The 18,075-nt window shown below is 40.4% G+C and overlaps 1 protein-coding gene and 1 non-coding gene across 2 annotated transcripts in view; both read left to right on the top strand.

Moving 5' to 3' along the window:
• Ext2 (exostosin glycosyltransferase 2) overlaps positions 1 to 18,075 on the top strand; it is a 162,149-nt gene that overhangs the window by 55,109 nt on the left and 88,965 nt on the right. Inside the window, exon 8 of the mRNA XM_008855042.3 lies at positions 13,981 to 14,112. Within this exon, the coding sequence (XP_008853264.1) occupies positions 13,981 to 14,112 (132 nt within the window). The remainder of the gene's footprint in view (positions 1 to 13,980; positions 14,113 to 18,075) is intronic.
• On the top strand, positions 15,738 to 15,844 carry LOC115067933. Its single transcript, XR_003847291.1, has one exon. It is a non-coding gene; the product is annotated as a U6 spliceosomal RNA (small nuclear RNA).

Below are 18,075 nucleotides of genomic sequence, written 5' to 3'. Positions count from 1 at the left end.
CTCTCTAGCTCCAATCTGAAATATTTCTTAAATGCCCAGTTTAGGGAAGATACTGCACATGCTTCAGAGTTGTACAGTCTACGGTCTTTGTTCTAGAGCAGCCAACAGCCTCAAACGGGGGAGCTGTCTGTCACTGTGTGTGCCATCTTTAATATCTATATTAGTCTACTGTGGCTGCCGTAGCAGAGTAGCACAGGCTGGGCGCTTAAACACCAGAAATATATTTCTCACAACCTGATAGCCCCAGGCCAAGATGAAGGTACTGGCAGGTTGGATTCTCTTCTTGGCTCACTGATGACTGCCCTCCTGCTGCCCTTCACACATTGTGCTCTTGAGCTCATGTACCTGTGTGTCCAAATTCTCTCTTCTTGTAAGGACACAAATTGGATTAGAGCCCATCCTAACAGCTCATTTTGACCCAGTCATCTCTTTACAGCTCTTTCTCCAAATACAGTCATATCCCTAGTTGTTAGTAGCTTCCCTATAGGGCTATTGAATAGACACAGTTCAGCTTGTACTGATGTCTGTGTCAGGGAAAGACCAAAGCCAGTAGTTGTCAGCTAGTGGCTCACTTGTGAAAGGGCTTTGCACCTCACTGTGAGGTCCACCCCTGAGATATTTTTACTAGTGCATTCCCAGCTACTTGCTAAGGAAAAGTAGTAGGAATAGTGTAGCGCCTGAAAGGGGATTGGAGCCAGGGATGTGTAATGCTTTAAGGAGTCCCTCACTGCAGTGTGTAGAAAACACCAAGGACTGGCCTGCTGCAAAATCAAGGTTTATGAGGTGACTCTGGGTACCCTGTTTCCATCAGTATTTTCCAGTGATGTCAGCCATTTATCATAGTCTGTGATTATAACAGAAGAGTAAAGATAGATAGATAGATAGATAATTTGCCTTGAACTGGCCTCAAACCCACTATAATCATCCTGCCTCAACTTCCCAAATGGTAGGATTCCAGGAATATGCCACCACAGCTGGGAACAAGTATATTATTACCATATTTTTTCTTTATTTGATTATGTGAGGCAGAATTGCACTGTGTAGATCAGGCTGGCCTCAAACTCAGGATCTTCCTGCCTTAGCCTCCCAGATACCGTAATTATAGGTGTGTACCACAAAGCCCGAACCTTTTAAGGATTCTCAGTGTATAACTTTGGACAAGTCGTGTGCCTTCAAATACTTTTCATTTTATCGTGTTTTGTTTTTATAGTCCCTAGTAAGGACTAATTCCCACCTGTATCATAAGGAGCATGGAAATTGATGATGGATGAAAGAGTGTATCATGCTGCTTAGACAGTGGTCTCTAATCTTGAAGAAACCTCTTGGTTAGGGTCATTCTAGGTTCCCCCACCACTGAGAGTCTTAACAGTAATTCTTGCCCTCCGCTGTGCCAGATGTTAAATGCCTGTTCTAGTTTTCTTTCTATTGCTGTGATAAAACACTGACCAAAAGCAACTTGGGGAGGAAAGGGTTTATTTCTTCCTACACTTTACAGCACAGGAACTCACAGTGCCTCTCTTCCTTCAGCTTGGAGCACATAGAACTGGGCTGGAAAGGGGGGAGCTCCTGGAAAAGTTGGACTTTATAGAGAGTTAAGAAGCTTTGATTGCTGAGATTCCTTTAGTAAGTTCTACCAGAGCTAGCTTGGCACACACTTTCAGTGCTGCTCAGGTTAAATCTGAAAACCAGGGAAAAGCAGGACCAACAACTCTCATGAACTTGTCAGTGCCTCAGTTTTCTCATCATAAAAGAGAGGTAATTTCCTTGAGCTGTGAGGATTAAGTGAATTAATACAGGTAAAGCACTTAAAATCATGCCTTCTACATAGCAAGTGTCTCCTTTAATCCACAGGTGTTTCCTGAAGCCTGGCTTCGTGCTAGGAACAGTTCTGAGTACTAGGGATGAGTGGAGGGTAAAGCAGGCAACAGCTCTACCTGCCCAGGGTCAGTGTTGGGCTGGGGGTTGGGGGTGGTGGTGGTGGTGATGATGATGCTCATGAGCTTTACCTGAGGTGCCCATTCAATTTGCTTTTCATCCTTTCTCCATGAACATTTGTCCCCACTGAGATCCAGGGCCTTTGGGAGTTTAGAGGTGTTGGTCTGTGCTGTCTTTTCTGTTTTCTCTAAGAGGTTTACTCTTCCCTTTCTAAACACTGTCTCACAGGGTACAGAAAGGTGCTGGGAATTCCATTCTGTATCCCCTGCTTTACCCATGATCTAGTTCTTTCTCTGTATCTATTCTCTGAAAACTAGGTTTGTTGTCTCTTTCTGGGAATCAACCATGTAATCTGATGCCACGTAAATTGTTAATATATACTGACCCTTGAAAACACTTTTCTAAATTAAAACTCTTGTGAACTCAATGAATACACTTTTTTGCTCTAAGAAATTACTGCCATGGATGTTATGACTCAGACTTGCCTGTGTTTTATGATTATTAGGGAATATGTGCTGTAGCCATTTTCTATGACAGAACTACTGTATGTTAATTCTTTAATTGCCCCCATAAATATAAATACTGAGGCTGGAGATGAACGGGCAGAATACTTTGCTTTCAAATGCTTCCAAAGAATTCTTGTGTTGTATGTGACAACTTAGGAGGGTGATGGGTGCTTATATATGGACCTCTAGAAGTTTCCAGACAGTTGTTTGAGAATAGAATTTGAGTACTGGTCATGTACTTACTTTTTTTCTAGCCTTTGAGTGACCCACAGCTTTGGGTGGAAGGTGAAGATCTAGAACTTCTAGAAATTAAGCTATATTAAGGGAAGTTGAGGTATATTTCCTACGAGAATATCGGTGTGCTGATGTTGAGAATTCTTCAGATATTCTCTGGAATATGCTAGAGAGACATGGCTTGGGTAGCAATGTAAAACCTTCTTCATTCAACTCCAGGCAAATGGTATTAAAGTGGAGCAAGTTAAGAGATGTCTAACAAAAATGCTGGGAGTGGAGAATGCTAGAGTAAAGGAACAAGCTCTTGGCAGCTAAGTGGAAGGCATGGATAAGTTCTCAGCTCCCAAGAAGTGTCCATCTAGTATGCTATAGAGATTTGTAACTCTTTTTGTTAATATTTTTGCTATCTGTACCAACTGGGTAGACTATTAATAGTTTTTTATTTTTAATATTTTATTATTTTTATTTTATGTATATGAGAATGTATTGCTTGCATGTAGGTAGGTGCACCTGTGTCATGCAATGCCCACAGAGGTCAGAAGAGGGAGTCAGATCCCCTGGAACCAGAGTTATGGACGACTGTTAGCCTCCAAGTGAATGCTGGAAATTGAACCTGGGTCCTCTACAAGATCCACCAGGGCTCTTAACCACTGAGCCATCTCTCCAGCCCCGACTGTTAATAATTTTTAAAAGAAAACAGGGAGCTGGGGGAAATGACTCAGTGGGTAAAATGCTGGGCAAGCATGAGGTCCTGAGTTTGGATCCCTGGCACATACATAAAAGCTAGGTGTGGTGGCATGTATCTGTGACCCCAGGACACAGAAGGTGGAGACAGCTGATTCTGGGGATTTACTGGCCAGCTAGCCTGACTGAAATGCCAAGCTCCAGGTTCAATAAGAGACCTTGTCTCAAAAAGAGGTGATCGAAGAAGACATGCTAAAGTCAGCCTCTGACCTCCACATGTGCATGTGAGCACATGCACACACATAGGTATACCCAAAAAAGGAAGAACAGTAGCAATAAATACCCACAATGTATCCCAAATTCTAGCATGCTTTTAGGAGGATGGAAATGTGAGATAAGAAGACAAATTAAATCCTGGGAGAAACTTTATTTATAGCAAGAATTATTGCCTGGGTATAGTGGTACATGCATATAATCCACAACTTCAGAGACTGAGGTAGGAGCATGGTGAATTTGAGGCTAGCCTAGGCTATATAGAGAGAATCACTTAAAAAAAATTCTTGTACTATATGTGAGCTCCTAGGAGAAGAGCAAAATATTTGGTCACCAAGGTATGACCCATGAAGTTTTGCACTAGGCTGTGCCTGCTAATTTAAAATGGTTCTCAGCTGCTCCCTGAGCGGCAGCGCTTAAAATAGAGTCACTGTTGTTGAACCGAGTTGAGTCCTGCTCTGCTGCTATCGGGAGAAGTTGGTTGTGGCATTGAGGATAAAGCTCTGTCTCCTTAGTCTGTTCTAGTTTTCTGGGTCACAGGACCATATGCTAGAGTTGCTGTGAGAACCTAGTGTCCTGAAAGTGTAGTTTTTATGGGCCATTTCTCAAGTTCTTGCTCGTATGTAGGGCTAGTAAATTTTACTCAGCATTGTGGCCCTGCCATCAAAGTCTTTGGTCTGTCTGGAAATTAATTTTGTTCTCCCTGTAAAACAACAGGGAGTAGAAAATAGATGCTGAGGGTTGTGAAACTTAAGTGTCAGGTGAATGAGAACTTCAGGACGATTTCCAGGAAGGCATGGACTTTATAGATAGTATTTTAAAGAAAAATTTTTATTTTTAGAGCAATTTTAGTTTCATAGCCAAATTGAGCAGAAAGTAGAGTTCTCATATACCCCTGGTCCTTACAGGTAAACAGCCTCCTCCACTGCCAGCATCCCTCATCACAGGGGTCATCCCTTGTCATTTATGAGCCACAATGACAAATCATTATCACTCAGAGTCTGCAGTGTTTACACTATCTTCATTCTTGACTGCACTTTATGGGTTTGGCTGACCATTACCATATGATGCAGAATAGTTTCACTGTGCTAAAAATCCTCTGTTCTGCCTAACCATCCCCTCCGCTCCCATCCCCCAGCATCACTAATCTCTTTACCTTTCTCTCTCTGTATGTCTCCATATTCAGTCTTTTCTTCAAGTCATATCAGAAAAATTCAGTATTTACTTTTCAGATTGATATCTTTCATTTTGCAGTGTGCTAAGTTTCTTCTGTATCTTTTCATAGCTTGATAGCTCATTTCTTTTCAGCACTAAATCATGTTCCAATGCCTGACTGTACCAGAGTTACCTGTTCATCCAATGAAGGACATATTGGTTGCTTCCAGCTTTAGGTTATTATGAATAAAGCTGCTATAAACACCAATGTGTTAGATTTTGTATTGATATGTTTCCAATATATTTAGATAAATACTAAGGGGCACAATGACTGGATCATGTGGTTATAAATATATTTAACTTTGTAAGAACCTAATGGCTGTCCTCTGCCATGGTGGTAGCGTTTTTGTTCCCAATAGGTATGAATGAGCAGTTCCTATGGCTCCATGTCCTCACCAGCATTTAATAGTGTCAGTGTTTTGGACTTGGGGCATTCAAATAGGTATTGGTATCTTAATGTTTTATTTTGTAATTGTCTAATGCTTGCCATCAGTTTACCTTTTTGATAAATTGTCTACTCAGGACTTTTTTTTGTTTTCTTTTGGGGGGTAACTTTTTGAGACAGGGTCTCCCTGTAGCCCCAGCTGTCCTGGAACTCACTATGTAGACCAGGCTGGCCTTGATCTCACAAAGATCTGCCTGCCTCTGCCTCCCAAGTGCTGGGATTAAAGGTGTGCGCCACCATGCCTGGCTTTTGTTGTTTCTTAATCTTAGTATTCATCTTGCTGTTGAGTTTCACGGTTTGTTCACATCAGAATATAATTCTTCTTCAGATATGCTTATTGAAAATATTTTTTTCTAGTCTAAACTTATCTTCTTATTTTCTTGACTTTTTTTAATTTTGCAGAACAAGATTTTTAATTTTAATGGCCTAACATCAGCAATTTATTTATGTTGTTATACCAAAACACTGTGTTTAAATTTAGGCTAGTGATCCATTTTGAATTAGTTTTTATGAAGATGTATAGCCTGTCTAGTTTATTTGTGTGTGTGTGTGTGTGTGTGTGTGTGTGTGTGTGTGTGTATGTGTGTATGTCCAGCACGTTTTGTGGAAAGTCTGTATATTATCCCTTGTATTGCCTGTATTCCTTTGTGACCAGTTAGCTATTTTATATGGGTCTTTTTCTGGAGTCTTTACTTTGTTTCATTGATCTATTTGTTCTCTCTCTAGTATGACGTGGCTTTGATTACTATGGCAGATAGCACCAGTCTGCTCACGTTTACTTCTTCAATATTGAGTTGCCTATTGTGGGTCTTTGTCGCTCCTGTAACTTTACAATCAGTTTCTTCACATCCACAAAATAACCTGCTGAGATTTTGATTAAGATACGTATTTCATTTTGAGGGGTGTTAATGTCAATGCTTAATGCATTGTCAATTTAAAATTCTACTTATTTATTGCTTGTATGTAGGGAAGTGATTGACTTTCATTTATAAGGTTGTAACCACAGCCTTGTGATAATTGCTTATTAGTTCCAGGATGGTAGTGATGTTGATGTTGATTTTGTTGGGTCTTCTGCATAGATGGTCATTCTCTGTGAAGAAGACAGTTTTATCTCTGCCTGCTTAGTCTGTATGGCTTTTATTTATTTATTTATTTATTTTCTGTCTTACTGCACTAGCTAGGACTTCTAAGTCTGAATGAGAATAACTGTGATGTTGAAGAATTTCCTCAAGGGACATCCTTGCCTTGTTCCTGATCTTAGCAGGAAAGCTTTGAGTTTCCCACAAAAGCTTGATGTTAGCTCTAGGTTTTTGTAGATGTTCTTTGTGGAGTTGAGAAAGTTCTGCTCTATTCCTAGTTTTCTGGGAGTTTTTGTCATGAATGCATGCTGAACTTTTGTGAAATGCTATATATCTGTGTCTATTGATGTGATCATATGATTTTTATTCTTTAGTCTATTGATTTAGATGAATTGTACCAATTTATTTTTGAATGTTGAACTAGCCTTGTATACTTAGGATAAACCCCACGTGCTTTGGTATATACTTTTTTTTTTTACATATTGTTAGATTTGATTTGCTAACATTTTTGAGTGTTTGGCTTCTATTTTCATGAGAAATATTAGTCTGTTCTCTCTTCTGATGCTGTTTTTGATTTTGGTATTAGGGTAATGTGGCCTCATATGAGAGTTAAGTGTTCTCTTGACTTCTATCTTCTGAAAGACATTGTGGTGAACTTGGATAATTTTTTCCTCAAGTGTTTAGAATTTGCCAATGAATCCATCTGGCCTTGGTGCCTATTTCTTTTGGAAGATTATTATACATTGATTCAGTTTATTTCTTCTTACATGATTTTCAGCAGATTGTGTCTCTCAAGGAACTGATCCACAGACATGGAGTGTTCATAGTTTATTATCCTTTTTATTTTTCACTTTTGCATGTGAGATTTTATTTTTGGGTTTTTCAACTGCCAGTAGCTCCTCCTATAGGGGGTGAGGCCTCAGAGGACCCTCCCACAGCCATGTCGGAATTTTGACTGGCTTGAACTTCTGTATATGCATGTCCCTGTGTGAGTATCTGCCATGTGCATGCAGGTGTCCGCAGAGAGGGCATTGGATCCCTTGCAGCTGGAGTTACAGGAGGTTGTGAGCCACCTAATGACCTGGGTCCTCTGGAAGAGCAGCAAGTGCTCCTAAACCTCTGAGTCATCTCTTTCACCAAAGGCTTTTGTTTTGTTTGCCTTTATTCTTTGTTCTCTGAGCTTCTGGAATCTGTGGTTTGGGGCCTGACAGTCACTGGGAATTTCTGTCACTATTATTCAAAGAGTGTTTCTGTTCCTTCTCTGTTTCTCCTCTTTGCTCCACCACTCCCAGCATATGAGACTCCTTCATACTTGTTCCACACTTCTTTCATATTGTTTCTTTTTCTCTTTTCTTCCCCATAATCCTCTGTGTTCTCATAGAGAGTCATCAGTTAAGCTCAGGTTTTCCCACCTGGCACTGACCTGCAGAGCTTTCTGTACCTATTGTTACCTGTCTTTCCAGTTTGGGGGCGGTGACTTGTCCTGCTACCCCACTTGCTTGATTGATTGAAAAATTGATTTTTCAGTTTGTTCAGCTTTTTATTTGTGTTAGTACAGAGTAGAGGTGTCTAAGCTCCTTAAATGCTGGGCTGGAGACTGGAAGTTCCTCAGATATGATTTGGGAAAATTGAAGAGAAGGCAAAAACATTCCAGAGAAAGAGAGAACCATGAAGAAAATAATGGTCTTGAGTCTGTGAGCCAGTGTTTTGTGGGGGGGAGGGGGAGCGGGGGGTGACTTACAGACAAAGCAAGAGGAAATAGTGGACCATATTTAGGCAAGTTGGTTACAACACATAGTGAAGGATCTTGAATACCAGGTCAGTCTTGGAGTGCAGAGAGACACCCAAAATGGAAGAGCAGAGGAAACAGGAGCATCATTGAATATCAAATATGGAAGTGTCCTCAGAGACCATGTGGTTCTGTCTCAGTTTAAAGAGATCCCAACAAGTTAAACAGCTGGCCAGCATTTTGTAAGTACCTGATGGCAGGACTCAAGTTAGATCTAGTCCAATCTCCTACCTTTTCTACTACCACAGTTGAGTTAATGCTGCAACAGGAGTCTCAGCTGGGGCTGCCCTCTAACTGACGCTTGCCCACCTCACTAATTATGTGTTTTCTGGGACTCACTGTGTTTAAGCACACTGGAGTCATTTGATCGCCCTTGAATACACAGGGCCTTTCCTACTCAGTTTGAACCTATTAACCTTGTTAATGACACTACCTTGATGAGGTGCTTAAGACACATGTTCTCTTTCCTTGCTGACATTCAGAGAAGTCTGTGTAGGGGAAAGGTTGAGTGGATTAAAGCCAACCTTTTGGAAAGCCTGGCATCAGTTCTTTATGCCTTTCCAGGAAGCCTTATGAGCGGGACAGTGATGAAAAGGACATTGGCTCTGGAACAGGATGACAGAGTTATAAGCTCAGTGACAGGAGCAAGGGACAGCTGCTCTTCCAAGGCCTGCTTGAAGGGCAAAAAAATAATAGTAATGTGTATTTTATTTAATGAATTCTAAGTTCCATTTTTTTTCATGTTTAAACATCTTTGACACCAAGATTCTGTTGTAGTTGGTATAGTTTTAGAATTGTTTCATATTTTAATTGAAGACTTTTTTGTTAGTGTTTTATATAAAATAACAGCACATATTAACTTCCTACCCCCTTCCCTGCTTGGCTGCAGGCTTGTGCTGTAGAACCTCCCCCAGCCTCAGAAAAGTATGAGACCCCATCCTTCTCCTCTGTAACCTATGATCTCCTCTCCTCAGCCCCACCAAGCTGTCTGTCTCTGGTACTTGGCCCTAACTCTCTTCAGAGCTCCCACCATGCTGTTGCCTATCTGTGTGTCCATGGCATTAATAATAAGTCTTTTAATAAACTCCTTATTCCTCAGTACAAAATAAAAAAAACCCTAAAGAAAATACTATGAAGCAAACTCAGCATATGGAAAAAGGGTTGGTTGGTAGATCTTCACGAAGTAAAGCCAGGAATGCAAGGCTGGCTAACATTCAGGGAGTTTAACCATTATAAATTACTAAATTAATAAAATAAAGGAGAAACTCATGGGATTACTTTATGGGGGGGGTCATTTGACAGAAGTCAGCAATCACTTTGGAGAAAATCACTCAGCCAAAAGAAGGGAGCTTCCATAACTTGATAAAGTGTCATTGAAAGAGTGCTACAGTAGGACTCCATTTACTGGAAACATATTCATTACCCCTCTCTCTAATAGACATCTCAATAATGATGTTCACTTTCAACAGTTCTACTTAGCAGTGTGGTCAGAGTCCTAAACAATGAAAAAGAAAAAAAGAAAAGGGGCAAAAGTTAGAAAACAAAAAAGTCAAACTGTTTTCAATTGGAGATGACATGATCATGCACCCAGAAAAGCCGATGGAATCTAAAAAAACAAAAAACCACACAAAACAGTGAATTTAGCAGGGTTGTATCATACAAAGTTATTTATCTTTTGAAAATTTAAATTTTTGCTTTGTTCAGAGTTGTTTTAGTGTTGATGTTCTTTGTGGCCTTCTGGAACCTAATGGAAGTGAAATAGAGCTGTTAATTTTATTGAGCGTATTCTATAATTTTCTACCTTCCTTGGTTTTATAATTACTTTGTATATTGCTAACTGATTGCTAACAGTTCTGATTGTTGACTTTTCCAGGTGTAAAATCTTATTGCCTGCAACAAAATAATTTTGTATTTTGGGAAATGTAGTCTTTGCATAAGAGACAGTATATGAAAGGTATTTAACTGAATATAGAAGACAGCCTCACCATGGTGAAGAACTAAGGACCTGTTTGCCTTCCACTGAAAGCAGTCTGTATTGACTAAATGATGCCATTAGGGAAACCACCTTTCTCTCTTTCTCATCCTGTTGCCTACAGCATGGTGGTCTGCTCCTGTCGCCTGTAGTATGGTGGCCTTTCTGTTTTAGTTACAGCTGTGCCACCTGTAGCTAGTCCTGTCTGCATTTCAGCTATGCACGAATGAGAAGGTCAAGGGAAAAAACCCAAAAGGCTTATTCCAAGACATTGCCCTGTTATGTATGAATACTCTGATACCCAGGACAATACTTCATGGTCCAGTACTATATTGTATGTCATTCATCATGGCAGCGGCAGCATGTGAAGGAGGAGGCTTTTCAACTCATGGTAGAGAAGAGAATGAGGAGACTGGGCAGAATAGCCTTTAGAGGCATGCCCCCAATAACCTGATTCCTCCAACCAGGCCCTACCTCCTAGAGTTTCCAGAACTTTCCAAAATGGTACCCACCAACTGAGATCCAAGAATTCAAGGCATATATCTTGTGGATGGCCTTTTATATTCAAACCATAGCATGTACTTTGAGTGGAGCAGTCATAATTATCTTGTACCAGCCCTCAGGGATGATTTCTGTAAACCTCATCTCCTTGAATCTTCACAACTGCCTGAGGTCAATGGTATGATCTTCATCTTAGAGAGGCAAAAAGCAGGTAGGTCTAATAGCTTCAAGTCATAGAGATGCTCCGTCACTGTTGCTCCTTCCCCTGTGCTGCACTGGCTTCTTGTAAACACTTGTTAATTGCTAATCCTGTTGGCGTGGCATAACTGAAAATAAAAAATATTCATACCATTTAATTGACTTGCACACTGAAATAACAATTTCAAGTGAATTCCTGCTTGCTTACAATAGTTATTCTTGCGTGTATACTTGTGGTGTACGTGTATGTATATGCAAGTTAGCATGTGTGTGGGTATGTGTATATGCATGTGTGTGCACATTTGTGGAGGCCAGAAACTCTTGTCTAGTGTCTTCCTCAATCACTCTCCACTTTATTTATTGAGGAAAACTTTCTCATTGAACCCAGAACTCATCAATTCTACTTAGTCTTAATAGCCAGCTTCCCCAGGGATCTCCTGTCTCCACTGCCTGTGTGCTGGGATTACAAGTGGACACCTGCCCAGCTTTTTATGCTGATACTGGGGATTTGAACTCCAGTCGTCTCTATTGTGCAGCAAGTGCTTTGTCCATTGATCCATTTCCTCAGGCCCTGCTTGTGATAGCTTGAAGCTAACTTCCACACATACCCACCCCTGTCCTCTCCCTTTCAGAGCTTCTAATGTAAAAATGTTATAGGAATTTTTCAGTTCTTATGTTATGAAATCTGTGTTTTTGCCTTTACAGTGGTGTCAATTTAGCCAAGGAAGGTTAAATACCTTGGTGAGGGCATTACTGATCTGGCCTGTTCCTGTGTGACTGTTCAGCTGTACAGCCACCAAAGGGGGACTTGCATGGCTGCTGAAGAGTACTTCTTACATAGATATAAAGATGGCTCATATTTTTCTTGGGGATGGGGGAACATAGTATTTGCATTTGCTCTCTGGAGGATAGCAGCGAGTGGCGCTTTCATACATTGACAGCATGGCTGAGACCTTGTCTCTGTGGACAGGTAGCTGATGGCAAGGCCTTACGCAGCTGTAAATTACCATGCCTTCTGAGCACTTGTCTCCATGGTTCTGCAGAAGCAATTAAACCTGAGAAGCTCACTCATACTCAGGCCGAGACACTTGAGCTGTGATTATTGGCAGAGCTCTCTTCCTCTCTAAGTGAATTGCAATTTGTGGATGGGGAGGATGACTGGAGACATCTTGAATTACATGCTGTGTTCCACAGTTGGCCTTTGGCTGGTATTCAGGTGGGAAATTTATACATGTATGCACACAGAGACACATGCATACATTCACATACACAGGAAGAGGACAATGGAGGAAAACACTGGATGTTCTGCTCTGGTCTCAGTGTGGCACGCATTAGCCCCCCCGCCCCAACACACACACAAAATAAATAAAAAATATTTTGAAAAGAAATGAAAACATAAAATGAAAAAATACATGGTGGAGAAAAGGAATGAAACAAAGGCTGACTTTCTGAAAAAATTCTTAAAACTGACCAAGTTCCAGAATGACTGATCAAGTACAAAAGAAAACAGAGCAACAGTATGGGGAATGAAGAGTGTGCCACTACAGACTGCAGGCCCCGAGTGCATTCAGCACAGCTTTATTCCAGTACATGTAACAGTCTAGATGAAATAAGAATCTTCTTAAAAACCAGTGTTTTTCAAATCTTCTTAAAAACCAGTATTTTTCAAATTGATAACAAAATTTGTATTATTCTGCTGGGTGTGGTGGCACATGCCTTTAGTCCCAGCACTTGGGAGGCAGAGGCAGATGGATCTTTGTGAGATCAAGGCCAGCCTGGTCTACACAGTGCATTCCATGGCAGCTGGGGCTATAAGGAGACCCGGTCTCAAAAAAAAAAAAAAAAAAAACCCTCCAAAAACCCCAGTAACTTAAAACCACTCAGTCAGGCATGTTAACATGTGCATGTAATCCCAATACATAGGATGCTGAAGCAGGAGGATTGCAACTTTGGGCGACAGAGTTAGATGCTCTCTCATGTAAAATAAAAATACCAGGCCTGGTCACACACGCCTGCAATCCTAGTATTTGGGAAGCTGATACATATGTGTGTGTGTGTGTGTGTGTATATATATATATATATAAAAGAAACTTACTACAGTGACTTATTTGGTGAACTCTTCTAAAACTTTTCAGTGATGAAAAATGTCAATTTTGCATGAAATTTCTTAAGAAATAGAAAAAAAGGAAATGTGTTTCAGTTCATTTTATGAGGCCAGCATTGCTTTGATTCCAAAACATGATTAGGTATTCCTAGTGTGGTAAAGAAGTCAGTGGCAAAGAATGAATGTCATTTGATGCCATCCCTGTGGAAATCAAGTGAGTACAAGAAATCTGAGTCATGGGTGCTTTTAAAGAGACAAGATGCTGAGTAGAAGTGCCGTCGGGGACTCTGCAGTGCTGGACTGTGTAGTATATCTGTGTAGTAGTTATGTACAGATGTAAACGTTTACTTAGCTGTACACAAGTCCTGTACCCTTTGCGATATGCATGTTGTATCCTTTTTCATTTGTGTGTGTGTGGTATGCATGTGAATATATGCATGTGTGTGTGTGTGTGTGTCTGTGTGTCTGTGTGTCTGTGTGTCTGTGTGGTGCTTGCATGTGGAAGCCTGAGGTTGATGTCAGGAATTATTGTTGATTGCTCTTCCATTCATTCACTGAGGCAGGTCTCTCAGTCAAGTCAGAGCTCACTGATCCACCTAGTCTTGCTGGCAAGCTTGCTCTGTGGATCTCCTATCTCCAACTTCCAACTTATAGGTGGGCCATTATGGCCACCCAGTGTTTTCCATAGGCTCTGGAGATCCAATGTTTAGTTTTCATACCTATATGACAAATGCTTTAACCATGGAGCCATCTCCCCAGGCCTTTGTGTTATATTAAAAAAAGAAGAACTTGGCCTGGTGTCACATTCTAGTACTTTCATCTTCACAGAGCTTCTTTCACTGACTCTGTGTGCCTTCATTGGTGCCATTTTATTCTGACTGCCTTTAATAAAGCGACCCTCTGATGGAACTGGCATGGTCAGCAGGGATCCCCCCTACCTCTGGGAATAACAGAATCACCTAGACCCAGACTTGGCTTTGACAAGGGCACCTAGTTCTCCCACTGTCTCACTTGCTCACCTCCAGCGGTGTTGTTTTCTTTATAGGCTCGATGGTTCTGGGAAGCATACTTCCAGTCAATTAAAGCCATTGCCCTGGCAACCCTGCAGATCATCAATGACCGGATCTATCCATACGCAGCCATCTCCTATGAAGAGTGGAATGACCCTCCCGCTGTGGTAAGTGGGCTCCTGTGCTAGCCATATCAAGAAAGAAAGGAAAATGTACTACAGTCACAACGGCTATTGAAATCACAGGCTTCTGAGATGACGGCGTGCTTTTAGACTTGTAGTCTGATAAGGGCAGCTTTGTTTGGAAAGTCTAACAAAAGGAAAAAAATAAAATAAAAAACACAGAAGCAGCAGCTCCTAGCTTGTACTGAATGCTTAGGAAGGCAGTCTGTTTATTTATCCTCAGGGAAGTGGGGAGGCATGGATCTTGCTGGAAATCAAAGACCTTCTCAATGACTTTTGCAGTTGTAATACTTAGAACTCTTGAAAAGTTCTGTAAACAACTTAATAATGGGCTTATTTTTGTAGGGCCTACTCTGCCAGAGATGGTATTAAGTGCTTTACATGTGTTATTTCAATTGACATTTCCAAGGCCCTGCAAGGAAAGTAGTAAGCAAGTGCTGGAGAGGCCTTGGGGATTGCTAGTCTCTTGTTTCCAGAAGAGAGAGGGTGTGTTTAGAGGCTCCTGGGCCTTCCTCCTTGTCTGAAAGAGACACAAGGCACTTGTGTCCTTGTAGGGACTGTAGCAGTGGCTTGCAGCTGCACCTTCTTTCTCACCAAAAATGCTTGGTGCTCTGGGGCCAGTGATAACTACTTCTTAGCTGCTCTGAATCATGACTTCAGGCTTTCATGTGGGAGCTGACTTCTCTGTGCTTCTTTTTCCTCATTGCACGCTCCCTTTCTGGCCTGTCCCAGCACTCATGTTAGCCTTCCCTAGCTAGTGCTTTGCCCTGCCACATGGTTGATCTTCACTTTGGATTGATCTCCATTCTTTTCCCTTGCCTGAGCCCCTCCTCCTTTTCTTTCTTCGCTCATCCCTTATCATATGGATACTGGTTGCTGGCACTCCACAAGGGAAAGAAGATAGCCCCCAGCCTCTGGGACAATCCTATGGTTAGAAAGCCAGTCAGGAAAGCACCAAAGGTGAACCCATTGCCAAAGGTGATGTTGCAGAATGTTTCCATTCACATATAAGCCTAATTATAAAATTTAAAAGCCCAAATAGGATCATACTGAGCATGCTTTTCTGTACTTTGCCTTTTTTACATTGGCAAATTTTACAAATGGCAAACTTACTTCTGTTTTACTCTGTATCAGTCTTTAGTTTGATTGTTTTGTTTTGTTTTTTGAATTTTTTGTTTTTAGGATGGCTATGTACTATTCCATTGTTTGGTTGTAACTTACATAATAGGCCTATTAACTATACAAATTCAGGCTACTTTCTTTTCTTTCTAGTAGTAAAAATACTACACACTGTCTCATAAGTTTGTACATAAATGTATGACTGATGTGTAGCACTAATTCCAGCTGAGAAAGCACTTAAAGAAAACACACTTATTTTTTGAGACAGCCACTTAGCCAAAGATGACCTTGACTTTCTGATCCTCCTGCCTCTACTTCCCAAATTCTCAGATTATAGACGTGTGCCCCACACCTGGTTTATGTGGTGCTGGGGATCAACCCCCAAGCTTTGGACATGCTAGGCAAGCATGCTACCAACCCCAGATCAAGAAAACATAATTATTTATGTTAGTAGATAATGACAGATTGTGCTTTCAAAAACTATAGTTTCAGTGCTTGCTTCAACAGCACACTTAGTAAAATTGGAGGGGTACAGAAGAAATTTGCATGGTCCCTTCTTAAGGATGACACAAAAACTTGTGAAGCATTTCATATTTTTTAATCTGTTACTGCAGTTGACTTCCCTTTTAGAAAGCAATAGGGAACATAAATGTCAGTGATGACAGCTTACCAAGAGGGCTCATGTAAAATAAAACAAAAACACAAAGAGAGGGAGGAGGAATAAAAACTAGCAGAAGCTCCATCCCAACAGCTGTATAGAGCAGAGCAAAGTAACACAAAGCTTATGACCCAGAAGTCACTGCCACACCTCTGTAAACTCACAGCTCCTCAATCCTGGACTCCAAAGATAATGAAATGACTGAAATGTAGAAAATATTTCATGGTTCTGCCTTTAAAAGGATTGATGACATATGAGTAGATGAATGGAGTAAGGGCCTAGGCAAGAAAGTTAGCAAAGTGGATGAGATGGTCAGTAATTTGGATGACAAATTTAAAAACATGGAGGGGGAATCAGAAAAGAAAGAAAGAAAGAAAGAAAGAAAGAAAGAAAGAAAGAAAGAAAGAAAGAAAGAAAAAAAACAAAACAGAAATCTAGAAATGAAAAAAAATATAAATTTATCAAATAAAAACACAGTGAAAGCATCATCAGTGGCAAAGATAAGCTCAAGAGACCAAACCATGGGTAAGAGGAACAGAGATAAAGTCTAAAAGCATACATAATTTATTCAGTGAAATTATAGCAGATTTCCAAAACCCAGAGAAAGAAATGGACATCCAAACACAAGAGGTGTTTAAAACTCCAAATAGACCAGGGAAGAACCTCTCCATGATATAACATAGTCAAAAATACCAAAAATACAAAGTAAAGAAATAATATTAGAAATGATAAGGGGTAAATGACTACTCATAGACAAACAAAAGCAAACACATGAGAATAACATCAGATTTTGGACCACTGAGGTGACTCAGTGGGTAAAGGCACTTGCCGCCAAGCCTGGCAACCTAAGTTCAATCCCTGGAACCTACGTGGATTGCACTCCTGCAAGTTGTCCTCTGCCTACCACATACACACTATGGCATGTCCCCCACAAGGAATGAATGCATGAATGAATGGCCAGGAAAACATGGAATGATATATTTCAGTTCCTGAAAGAAAGAACTGTCAACCAAGATTTCCATACCCAGCAAATTTATCTCATAACATTGATGGAGATAGAAGAACATTTCAAAATAAGCACAAACTAAGGTAATTCATGACAAACAAGCTAGCACTGAAGGGAATACTTAGTGGGAACACTGTACATAGAGGAAGACAGTCTCATGAGCACAGACAAAGGAGAGCCAGGAAGGGATCCATCAGGTCCAACAACAGAGTAAACCAGCAAACTTCTAATACCAAGAGGGGAGGAAGAAAAGAGCTACCAGTAATCCACAACTGAATAGCAGACCCCTCTCAATAACCTTAAATACAAATGGCCTCTCCTAACCAATTAAAAGATGATGACTAGATCAAAAACCAAGATCCAACTATCTGTTGTCGCCAAAATATATTCCTCACTGACATAAGAAAACTGAGAATCAAAAAATGGAAATCAACTACCCAACAAATAGGAGCCATGGGCAAGCTGCTGTAGCTATTCTGATATCTGATAAAGTAAGTTTAAACCAAAGCTAGCCCGAAGTGATAATGAAAGGCATTACATATTAATGAAGGAAACAGTTTATCAAGAAGATAGAACAATTGTAAATATTTGTGCATTGAGTATTGGGGGCTCCCAATTTCAATAAACAAACACCAAATAGCATGAAAGGTTAGGTAGGTCCTATATAGTAATAGTGGGAGACTTCAGTACCCCATTCTTATCTTTAATCAGGTCTTCCAAAGTAAAAACCAGCAGAGAAACTACAGAGCTAGCCTATACTATAGATCAATTAGATTTAACAGATATCTACGGACTATTATTTCCAATAGATATAGAATATGCGTTCTTCTTAATGGGCCATGAAACCTCTAAAATTAATCACATTAGCAGTCACAGAGCAAACCTTAACAAATATAGAAACATTGAAATAATTCTATCTTCGTAGACCAGAATAGAATAAATCTGAAATCAACAGCAAAAGAAACCACAGAAAGTACTTAGAAACTAAGCAATATACTTTTTAGTGAACAGCAGGTCATTGAAGAAATCAGGGAGGAAATTTTATATTCCTAGACTCAAATGAAAATGGTATCTGTGGGATACAATTAAGAGAGCAGTTTATAGCTATTAGTGTTCACATTTAAAAACAGAGAGATCTCTAATAAATAACCTAATGATGTACTTG

The sequence above is a fragment of the Nannospalax galili genome, unplaced genomic scaffold (genome assembly GCF_000622305.1).
Source record: "Nannospalax galili isolate Female #2095 unplaced genomic scaffold, S.galili_v1.0 scaffold1287, whole genome shotgun sequence".
Taxonomy (NCBI): domain Eukaryota; kingdom Metazoa; phylum Chordata; class Mammalia; order Rodentia; family Spalacidae; genus Nannospalax; species Nannospalax galili.
The sequence above is the reverse complement of the archived record's forward strand: the minus strand, read 5'-3'. Positions and strand labels throughout refer to the sequence as shown.